Below are 12,278 nucleotides of genomic sequence, written 5' to 3' on the forward strand. Positions count from 1 at the left end.
AGAGCTCTGAATTCCTTATTACTGACAAACAGGATTCACATACTTGCACTTTAAGAAGGGAGGAGGGAGCTCTTTTATGCAAGGGGAAGAAACATTGCTTAATTAAACTATTGAAAAAATGACTTCAGGATCACTACCTGGCTGCAGGAAATAAGAAGAGGTTTTGCCTGGATTGCACTATGCAGAGGTTCTGAAAGGCTTGTTACTACATTGTGCCAGAGACAGCCGAGCAGTCACTTCCTACCCTGACTGTGTATGTGCTGCACCAGGAAGCTGCCGGCAGCTGCTCATCTGACAACACAAGCTGCTGCTGCTGCTGTCTTTATCAGCTCTTTGGGTGACATGGCTGAATTGTGAGGGATGACATTCTAGCTGCTGCCCATATTACCATGGCTGCAAAGGACGAGCTCTACTCCCAGATCATCCCCAGGAAAAACAGACAGCACCGAGCAGGGACCATTAAGCATGGATCATCTCTGGAAATCCTGCTCTCCATGGGATTCCCAAAAGCAAGGGCGTGAGTAATTGGTCACATTCCCTCATTGTTTATTTGCATTGAAATAAGAGTATGTGGCTGCTGCTGCTGGTGTGGACATGGCGTATTTGTCTGCAATAGAGAGAGAGAGCAGTGCAGTCTGCAGGCAAGTGATGCAGGTTCACGCTGTAGAGCACACTATAGGAAGCAATATCAGGATCTCCATGGGGGGATTCCATTCCCACTTTCTGTCAAACTGTCAGAAGGCTGCCTCACTGCCTCACTCACTTTATTGTGTATTTAGATACCACAGTTCACACAACCCACATCCAGCACATGCCTCATAACACATGATAAGTATTAGACATGTCCAATGCACATGGCTCCATAAGTTGTAATTCTCCAACCCCCACTATCCCCTGACAGACAACTGTTGCCAGACAAGGCTGCTCTATAGCCACCCATTTTATTATTTGCTGCCCTGATACAGCCTACAATTACATTGGCTGGCAGCTTGAGTGTAGAAAACAGTATTACCACTGGTTTGCTCTTTAATCGGCCGCAGGGAGGTTTATGGTATTGGGCTGATGACACCCATAATCTCCCGTTATCCTTAGAGTTTTCTAAGTGATGAAAAAGCAAAAGAATTTACTTCAGAAAAACTGAAAGTTGCAATTAAGGGACTCAGTTCTCACCATAGATGATACCTTTGCAGGATTATTCTGTGGCAGCTGCAGAACTTCATGGGTTCCCTTGTTTGTCCGACTTTGAACAGTGGTGGTATTAATAAGTGTGGAAAAGACTGACAGGGCAAGCCTTTCCTTGTTCTGCAACAGTTGATATGCTTTCCTACAGTGACGGAGGATGATTAATGACCCGAAACAGCTATTTGTTTGTCCATTAATGTTACGCATGATACAGAATCCAAGTGATGTATGTAATCATTTATTTATTTACTAAATCCCCCAAGGATGGAATTATTATGACAGCATATTTAAGGCAAGGTCCTAATGATATAGTAAGGGATATGACTGCAGTGGCTTCACTAAACATCTGCAGTGCTGCGTTAGCTTTTACTAACTTGGGCAGTTGCTTTCCTGCTATTGATTTTCAGAGAGGGACCAATGATTAATCATTTGCAAGATATAATTCCTACATAATTCCATGGGAAGCCCTTGTGCCATAATTGCAAGTTTCACCTACAGTATATAGATAACCATGTAACTATTAGTATCAGACACCACTGTACCTGGGGTTAGCAATCATTGCCCCTAGTAACTTTAAGAAGTACATTTCCTTTTTCTTAATTGGAAAATCATCTCTTTTTGTGAAGAGACCAAAATTGCACTCCCTTCACTAATGATCTTGCCCCCTCGACCCATGAATACAAGAGTCCAGGTGGAAAGAAGGCCAGAATTGTCCCAGCATGGAGTCTGTGTGCCATCCTGTGTTTGTTTGGTGTTTCCACTGACAGTTCCAAAACATACATTTTAGAGAATTGGTTACTAATGAACCCCAGTGAGTGTGTGTGTGTGGATTTTAAATGTCTTTGGCAAGGGGACTTGTCAGTCTAAAGTAGAAAAAATAACAAGAATCAGGACTCATTTAACCAGGCAAGTATACAGTTAATCTGGGGAATTTCTTTACTGATATATGTTAAAGGGATACTATCATGGGAAAAAACATTTTTTTCAACATTAATTAGTTAATAGTGCTGCTCCAGCAGAATTCTGCACTGAAATCCATTTCTCAAAAGAATAAACAGATTTTTTTATATTAAATTTTGAAATCTGACATGGGGCTAGACATTTTGTCAATTTCCCAGCTGCCCCTGGTCATGTGACTTGTGCCTGCACTTTAGGAGAGAAATGCCTAAAGTGGCTGCTGTTTTTCCTTCTCAATGTAACTGAATGTGTCTCAGTGGGACATGGGTTTTTAAGATTGAGTGCTGTCTTAGATCTACCAGGCAGCTGTTATCTTGTGTTAGGGAGCTACTATCTGGTTACCTCCCCATTGTTCTTTTGTTTGGCTGCTGGGGGGGGAAGGGAGGGGGTGATTTAACTCCAACTTGCAGTACAGCAGTAAAGAGTGATTGAAGTTCATCAGAGCACATGACTTGGGGCAGCTGGGAAATTGACAGTATGTCTAGCCCCATGTTAGATTTCAAAATTGAATATAAAAAAATCTGTTTGCTCTTTTGAGAAATGGATTTCAGTGCAGAATTCTGCTGGAGTAGCACTATTAACTGATTCATTTTGAAAAAAATGTTTTTCCAATGACAGTATCCCTTTAAATAAGCAAAATAGTGTCACAGGAAAAAAAAGCTTGTGGGGTATTTTTTTGAGTTACTGTTACACAGAGGAAATAATAAATTTAAGACTGGTATAAAATATGCGAGGTGAGAACCTGTCTGTGGGGATCTCAGAGCAGCATGTTTGCCCAAGCGTCCCGTACTTCACATGGCACAAGCAGGTTAAGGTACAGTGGACATAAGAGAACCCCTCAGCATGGAATTAGGCTGCAGGGCCAGACCCTGCATAATTGCTGAATACTTTATCAAGCTTGGGGACAGGAGTGCCCCGAGGAACACAGTTAACAGTCAGAAATCCATGTTACCCCCACCAGCGTTGTTAAATCCTTTGGTATTACAGAAGCATTCTAATGTAGCAAAATATATAGGACACATAGCAATTACCTACATACCTACCTACATACATAGTAGGATTACCTACTAATCCCTAGAACACAAGGAATTATCGATCATGGGATGAGATTGAGCTAAGTAACATAATACTTTAGGACTAAACTACACAGGAGATTGGGATCAGATTTTGTGAGTCAGATTTTATCTGACCCACAAAATCTTGTCCAGCAGCAGCATACAATAGCAGGATCCTACAAAATATGGTCCCCTTAGCTGTAATGTAAAGTTAGATCAGCTAAAGTCGGATGGTGTGTTTTGTACATGCATCTACATCCAACATTTAGTGTATTTTAATGAAAGGAAAATGGCTGTCAAACACAATCAGATTTAATCTCGTGAGATGAATATGCAGCATGCAGCTTTCCCTTCCAACAGTCGTGTCAATTACATATCAGATTTTTCTATCAGTCCCATTATTTTTTGACCCATTCATCTACATCCAACTTGCAGGAATTGATCTGTCTATCCAACACCATCCTATAAAATATCCAGTGTAGTTTAGACCTTATTTTAAGCATTTGATTAGAAATTCCTATGCTGTCCATTATATACTTTATCACAAAACATGCCTTTGACCAAGAATTATATAATGTCTTTTAAAGTAACTTTGAGGACCTGATACTGAATGTGGGGTAATAGTATATGACTGGCAATACAAAACAAGCCCTTTAATAAACAAAGCATTCAGTATTGATCTTAAGGCTTTATGCTTAATTTTTTCTGTTAAGGGGTTTAGAGATCTAAAACTATTCAGAAATGCTTGTACTTGTGTTTGCTTTTCATTTCATTCATGAGCTGTTTTCATGCTGATGAACACCATTCTTATATTCAGATGAACAGTGTACAATAATGTCCACATTAAAAACATAATATCTACAGAGTAGTGACGTTCGAATTTATTCGCCAGGCGCGAATTTATTCGCCAGGCGCGAATTTGGCACGAAAATTCAGACACCGGCGTAAACAAAACACTTTTTCGTGGCTTTTTGTGAATTTTACGCAGTATTGCAAATTTCGCTGTAAATTCGTGAATTTTTCGCCGAAACGCCCCAAATTAGCCCATCACTACTACAGAGTGATTTGCATGTCTCCGCCCATGATGCCTTATGGGAGAATTAAAACTCGAATTTTTGGTATCTAGGCAGTGCTATGTGTATGGCATGAGACAAGTAAATACCTTCTGATTTCAGAAGGCTTCACTTTGCAGAAGAATATATATAAGGTATTAGAAAAAGTGCATCAGCTTGACTTACATTAAAAGGGTCTACAAGCTGGAATGCTTTTGATTTAGGGGCCTGCTAGTCTGTTGTTTGACATACTTTTAGCAAGGTTTGTGAGAATGTATCATGACAGGGGCAGCGTCAAACTGACGGGCTCCTCCCAACAACACCAAGCTTCTCCCCCCTTACCTTAAATAACAAACCAACCACATGTTATATTTTGGGTGAAAAGGTCACAGCTTATTTATTAAATCACATAAATAACGACCAACATAAACCAAAACCATTGAGTGTAGGGCAATATACAATCATTTTTTATCATATTTATAAAATATTTAACTAACTTTCTTAAAGGAAAACTATACCCCAAACAATGTAGGTCTAAATAAAAATATATAAACAGCTCATATGTAAAACCCTGCTTCATGTAAATAAACAATTTTCATAATAATATACATTTTTTGTAGTATGTGCCATTGGGTAATCATAAATAGAAAACTGCCATTTTAAAAAATAAGGACCGCCCTCTGAGATTCACGGTGCACACAAAGAAACCAAACAAACCATACATGTTAGGTCACATGAGCCAATTAACAGACAGAGTTGTGTCTTTTGCTTCCACACTTCTTCCTGTTACAGTTAGAGTTGAAGTATTTCTGGTCAGGTGATCTCTGAGGCAGCACACAGACCATCACGAAATGGTGGTTCAAGGCAAGAGATGTAAAAGGGCAATATTTACTTAACTATATATGCAGTTGCTTGTACTTGTTGCTCAAGTATAGTTTCATCTGATAGCCTCTGAAGGCAGCAAAGAATTGTACCCAAGAGTGAGGTGCTCATCTGCAGTCCTTCTGTTACGCCCTACACTTATTACCAATATCACCGGCTCCTCCCAGGGGAGTCCCTCCCACTGCGACATTATGCTAACACTTCCTCCTTGCCCAGGTACCCCCTTTTTCTGGGGAGTGTGGGTGAGAGCTGTTCAAGGTAAAAGCGAATGCTCCCTTCACTTCCTACCTCTTTTAACCACTTGTGTCTCCAACAATCCCAATAGTAACTCAAGAACTACAACCTCCATAATCCCTAACCTCCTCTTCCGGGTTCGCTCATTCCTAGCCCTGTCATGGCCCTGTTGTTCCCAGTTCCTGGCTCACTCCCCCAGGCATTCTTTCTTCAGGCATATGATATTCATCCCCTACTCAATCATAATGCCGTTGATAATGTAAACCATAATGCTTACTTACGTAAAACCCTGTAGCTCCTATTTGCCAGCTAGGGTCTAGTGAAGTGAGAACTTGTGGATGGTATTTTCATTTTTTTACTAAAAAGCAGAAGGATCATATTGGCTGGGTTGCCTCTTTCCCAGAAAAACTGGTACCCATTCTTCATTACCTTGACATCAAGTGACGTATGTTTGGCAAAACATGTAAAATAGTGGCACCATTGTGTAGTGACCATTAGAAAACACCAAAAAGTTTTTTTTTAAAGTTCTGCCTGGTGCTGTTAAAATGAGCAGCTGTTGCTTAGAAAGACCATGATAAAGGTGCAAGTGCAGAAGTATTTAAAGTTCCCTGAGTGTTTCATAATGAATTACTATGGCAGCAAGCAAGTCGTTTCCCTCCGGTCCAGACCCCCCTGGAAACAACATGTGGGAACAGAGATCAGTACTGTTTTGCTAAGGGGAACTAATACCACAGTGATGAATATGCAGCAGTTCTGTGCTGCAAACTACCATATCGTCTTGTGTTTCTGTGCTACCAGTTACTCCCAGACAGTATTTCTATCATAGCTAAACTGAACTATAACTGTAAAATGTTGTCAGAAAGACAGGCAAAATACTATAAAATTGCTGTTTTCTAAACGCCCAGAGATACAGCAGCTTTGTGACACAGATGATAAGCTATTTAAATCTGCCTTTTACCTGTATTCAGTTATTCCATCTTCCTGCTCTATGGCTGCCACACCTGTGCATGCTACCTTTGCTCTCACTTATTTGTAGCATCATTGAGCAGACGGAGAGATTTGATGTGGAAGTTTTTACAAGAGCAGATGTATATGAGAGAATATTTCATAGGCTCAATAAACTGTTGTTTAAGCCTCCAAATACTGCCTACTCAATATACTGCCTACTCAACTCAACTGCTTTTGGAACTCGGTGGGCTCCTGAAAGGACTACTTGGCCCTGGCCATAACAAGAGTCAGATGGGAAAAAATGATACATGGCAGATTTTCTGCCATATTCACACTAATCTCTTCTTTGCCATTCTGATAATTCCCACTGTAAGCAACTACCAACAGAGTGTAACCAACACGAGGTGTGTGACAGTCCTTTGTGTCACTGGGCTACTGTACCTATTGATTATCTACAGCAGCGCAATGACTCTATTTGAGGGATATAATATATATAATTCACCATAACTACTGGCAGAGGTCTGCACAATGAATGTACAATTTCTTGTACTGGAACCCTTTGGCAATCTAGAAAATGATGTAGCAAAAGTAGCATAAGAAATCAATAATGTATAAAAATAAAAGAGAGTAGACATTAGGAGAACACAAGCTATTTTAGTACTTCTGCAAAATTCTACTCTCCTTCTCTTATTTTTAACCATTACTGGTTAGATTATGCAGACTGCAGCCCAGGTCTGGACTCGGAGTCAAAATAGGCCCTGGAATTCCAAGTACACAGAGGCCCAAATAGTCCTCCACCAGCTCACTGAATAGTGTCTGTCTATGGGACCTTACAGCAGCCTCTCTGGCATTGCCAGATTGCCAGTCCGGGCCTGCTGCAGCCCTTCATCAGAAAATATACACAACACTCGGCTCTCTATTAGTAGCATATTGTCCTTTATATCCTCAAGCCCTCCATGAACATACAGGTTTGGGAAACGTATCCAGAAAGCTTGCTATGAGGGGAAGGCCATCTCCCAGAGATGCCATTTTAACAAAATAATTCAGAATTTTAAAACCTGTTTATTTTTTCTCTGTAATTATAAAATAGTAGCTTGTACTTGATCCCAAGATCAGATATACCTGAAAGCTCCGAATTATGGAATGGTCATTTCCCCTAGACTCCATTTTATCCAAACAATCCAAATTTTAAAAAATGATTTTTTTCTCTGTAATAATGAAACCGCCTTGTACTTGAAAGTACCGTTATCCGGAAAACCCCAGCATTCTGGATGACAGGTCCCATACCTGTATTGTGTAGAAATCTATTCAAATCGTTTGTTATCCCTTACCAACATCAACCAACGTTAATTGGTGTGACATCAGAAGATATCGGTTATAACTGGCTCCAAATGCTGGTGGTGCTGAAAAACCGATCCCATGACAAATTGGTTGCACACAGGGTGTTATTTATAGATTTATATAACACTGTTTCTTTGTGTTTGTTGAGAGTAAGACACAATATTTTTTGTTCATATTATACACACAGGAACTACGGGGGTGGATTGATGGCGTTTTCGCTGTCTGTCTGATCACTGGTGTCAGATTGCATCTGTAGAGTAATGCGGCACTGTCACAGCAAATTTTGCAGATTATGGAACCTGTTATCCAGAATGCTTGGGACCTGGGGTTTTCAGGATAAGGGGTCTTTCCATAATTTGGATCCTTAGGTCTACTAAAAAATATTTAAACATTAAATAAACCCAATAGGATTGTTTTGCCTCCAATAAAGATTAATTATATTTTACCTGATATCAAGTACAAGGTACTGTTTGATCATTACAGAGAAAAAGAAAATCATTTAAAAAAAAAAATCAAATTATTTAATTAACCCTTTAAGTGCCAGCAGAATTTCACATTTTGGTTACGCGAAATGCCAGCCGTTTTTGAAACATTTTGTGCTCTCTCACTTTAGGGGCATTTTCTGAGGGGAAACCTATAGTTTACCTAGGAAAACTATACATTGTTTTTTTCGGTAGAAACTGAGCTTTCTAAATCTGCCTGAGTTTTCATGTATTTCCACCTGTGCAAAAAAATTTATAGTGCTAAATACCAAAAAAAAATGAAAAATTACCATTTTTCATCGTATATCAATTTATACCAGAAAAATATTTCATTTTACGGATGAAAATCCAACTGATTTGGAAAGCCTTATGTCTCTCGAACGTGCCAATACCAGATATGTATAGTTTTAGGGAGATTTAGGACTTCTGTACCTCAAAAACTCCCGGCAGTATATTGCCGAATTTTGAAAGCACTAAGGCAGAAAACGGCATGCTTTAGATTCCAAGGCAAAAACTCCTGAAACCGTAGGTTTACCCCAGAAAACCATACATTTTTGAAAAGTACACATTCTGCCGATTACAAAATGGGTAACTATGTCTCTCTAATCCCAACTACCAAACATAAAAGCTTGTCTGAACATAGCGGTTTTTCAAAAAAAAATTCAAAATTCTGAAAAATCATTGCAAAGGTTTTATTTTGCTGCTCCGCATATCCCAAACTATATTAGGTACCAAGAAAAAGCACCTGAAATATGATTGCCAGGGGTCCACTGAACAGTTTGACACCCATTATGCATAGGTTTACCAAAGTATCTGGCATTTAGAGACACCAATATGAAGTTAGCACATCCAAATTGATCAGGACTTTACTTCAGCTACTGAGAAATCAACACATTGACTGCATTTTTTGTGGGGTAAAAACACAGAAATATATGTTTACCCCCCAAACCCATATATTTTTGGAAAGTACACATTCTACAGAATCTAAAATGGGTACCCATGCCTTTCTGCTCCAAACTACTGAGTCGCAAGGCTTTCCCAAAATTGTCGGTTTTGGTGAAATATGTGAAAATTGCCTCAAACCTTCAACTTCCCAGCACCATATCACCCATGTATCATTATGTACTAAGAAAAAGCACCCTAAATATGATTGCCAGGGTTCCTCTGAACATTTTGGTGGCCATTGTTCATAGGTTTACCAAAGTATCTGGCATTTAGAGGCCCCAAAATGAAGTTAGCGCATACAAACAGTCCCGTGGGTAACTTCAGCTAATGAAAAATCAAACACATTGACTGCATTTTTGTGGGGTAAAAACACAGAAATATATGTTTACCCCCAAAACCCATATATTTTTGGAAAGTACACATTCTACTGAATCTAAAATGGGTACCCATGCCTTTCTGCTCCAAACTACTGAGTCGCAAGGCTTTCCCACAATTGTCAGTTTTGGTGAAATATGTGAAAATTGCCTCAAACCTTCAACTTCTCAGCACCATATCACCCATGTATCGTTACACACCAAGAAAAAGCACCCTAAATATGATTGCCAGGGTTCCTCCAAACAGTTTGGTGGCCATTGTTCATAGGTTTACCAAAGTATCTGGCATTTAGAGGCCCCAAAATGAAGTTAGCACATACAAACAGTCCCGTGGGTAACTTCAGCTAATGAAAAATCAACACATTGACTGCATTTTTGTGGGGTAAAAACACAGAAATATATGTTTACCCCCAAAACCCATATATTTTTGGAAAGTACACATTCTACCGAATCTAAAATGGGTACCCATGCCTTTCTGCTCCAAACTACTGAGTCGCAAGGCTTTCCCACAATTGTCGGTTTTGGTGAAATATCTGAAAATTGCCTCAAAACTTCAACTTCTCAGCACCATATCACCCATGTATCGTTACGCACCAAGAAAAAGCACCCTAAATATGATTGCCAGGGTTCCTCCAAACAGTTTGGTGGCCATTGTTCATAGGTTTACCAAAGTATCTGGCATTTAGAGGCCCCAAAATGAAGTTAGCGCATACAAACAGTCCCGTGGGTAACTTCAGCTAATGAAAAATCAACACATTGACTGCATTTTTGTGGGGTAAAAACACAGAAATATATGTTTACCCCCAAAGCCCATATATTTTTGGAAAGTACACATTCTACCGAATCTAAAATGGGTACCCATGCCTTTCTGCTCCAAACTACTGAGTCGCAAGGCTTTCCCACAATTGTCGGTTTTGGTGAAATATCTGAAAATTGCCTCAAAGCTTCAACTTCTCAGCACCATATCACCCATGTATCGTTACGCACCAAGAAAAAGCACCCTAAATATGATTGCCAGGGTTCCTCCAAACAGTTTGGTGGCCATTGTTCATAGGTTTACCAAAGTATCTGGCATTTAGAGGCCCCAAAATGAAGTTAGCGCATACAAACAGTCCCGTGGGTAACTTCAGCTAATGAAAAATCAACACATTGACTGCATTTTTGTGGGGTAAAAACACAGAAATATATGTTTACCCCCAAAACCCATATATTTTTGGAAAGTACACATTCTACCGAATCTAAAATGGGTCCCCATGCCTTTCTGCTCCAAACTACTGAGTCGCAAGGCTTTCCCAAAGTTGTCGGTTTTGGTGAAATATCTGAAAATTGCCTCAAAGCTTCAACTTCCCAGCACCATATCACCCATGTATCATTACGTACTAAGAAAAAGCACCCTAAATATGATTGCCAGGGTTCCTCTGAACATTTTGGTGGCCATTGTTCATAAGTTTACCAAAGTATCTGGCATTTAGAGGCCCCAAAATGAAGTTAGCGCATACAAACAGTTCTGTGGGTAACTTCAGCTAATGAAAAATCAACACATTGACTGCATTTTTGCGGGGTAAAAACACAGAAATATATGTTTGCCCCCCAAAACCCATATAGTTTTGGAAAGTACACATTCTACCGAATCTAAAATGGGTACCCATGCCTTTCTGCTCCAAACTACTGAGTCGCAAGGCTTTCCCACAATTGTCGGTTTTGGTGAAATATCTGAAAATTGCCTCAAAGCTTCAACTTCTCAGCACCATATCACCCATGTATCGTTATGCACCAAGAAAAAGCACCCTAAATATGATTGCCAGGGTTCCTCCGAACAGTTTGGTGGCCATTGTTCATAGGTTTACCAAAGTATCTGGCATTTAGAGGCCTCAAAATGAAGTTAGTGCATACAAATAGTCCTGTGGGTAACTTCAGCTAATGAAAGATCAACACATTAACTGCATTTTTTGTGGGGTAAAAACACAGAAATATATGTTTACCCCCCAAACCCATACATTTTTGGAAAGTACACATTCTACAGAATCTAAAATGGGTACCCATGCCTTATTGCTCCAAACTACTGAGTCGCAAGGCTTTCCCAAAGTTGTCGGTTTTGGTGAAATATCTGAAAATTGCCTCAATGCTTCAACTATCCAGCATCATATCACCCATGTATCATTACGTATCACAAAAAAGCACCCAAATTGTGATTGCCAGGGGTCCTCCAAACAGTTTGGTGCCCACTGTGCATAGGTTTACCAAAGTATATGGCATTTAGAGGCCCCAAAATGAAGTTAGCACATACAAATTGTCCTGTGGGTAACGTCAGCTAATGAAAAATCAGCACATTGTCTGCATTTTTGTGGGGTAAAAACACAGAAATATATGTTTACCCCCCAAACCCATACATTTTTGGAAAGTACACATTCTACAGAATCTAAAATGGGTACCCATGCCTTTCTGCTCCAAACTACTGAGTCGCAAGGCTTTGCCAAATTTGGCGGTTTTGGTGAAATATCTGAAAATTGCCTCAAAGCTTCAACTTTCCAGCAACGTATTGTCCATGTATCATTACCAGCATAAAGCATCCTAAATATAAACATAGGGGTCTACTAAATAGTTTGATGCCCAATGTGCATAGATATACCAAACTATGTGGCGCACAGAGACCCCCAAATGACAATATGTATAGACATTTTCACGGCTGACGCGCTGGCTGCTGCAATATAACCACCCGGTGTGTGTATTATGCGACATTAGACCACCTAACAGTACAGAGACCCCAGAAAACCATATATTTTCAGAAAGTACACATTCTGACGAATCCAATATGGGTAAATAAGT

The 12,278-nt window shown here is 39.8% G+C and overlaps 1 protein-coding gene across 1 annotated transcript in view; it reads left to right on the forward strand.

Annotated features, from left to right (window-relative positions):
- Positions 1–12,278, forward strand: part of ubash3b.L (ubiquitin associated and SH3 domain containing B L homeolog) — a 118,137-nt gene continuing 105,859 nt past the window's right edge. The window contains exon 1 of the mRNA XM_018225752.2: positions 1–517. Coding sequence (XP_018081241.1) covers positions 390–517 — 128 coding nt within the window. The 5' untranslated portion in view covers positions 1–389. The remainder of the gene's footprint in view (positions 518–12,278) is intronic.

This window comes from Xenopus laevis, chromosome 7L, assembly GCF_017654675.1.
Source record: "Xenopus laevis strain J_2021 chromosome 7L, Xenopus_laevis_v10.1, whole genome shotgun sequence".
Taxonomy (NCBI): Eukaryota; Metazoa; Chordata; class Amphibia; order Anura; family Pipidae; genus Xenopus; species Xenopus laevis.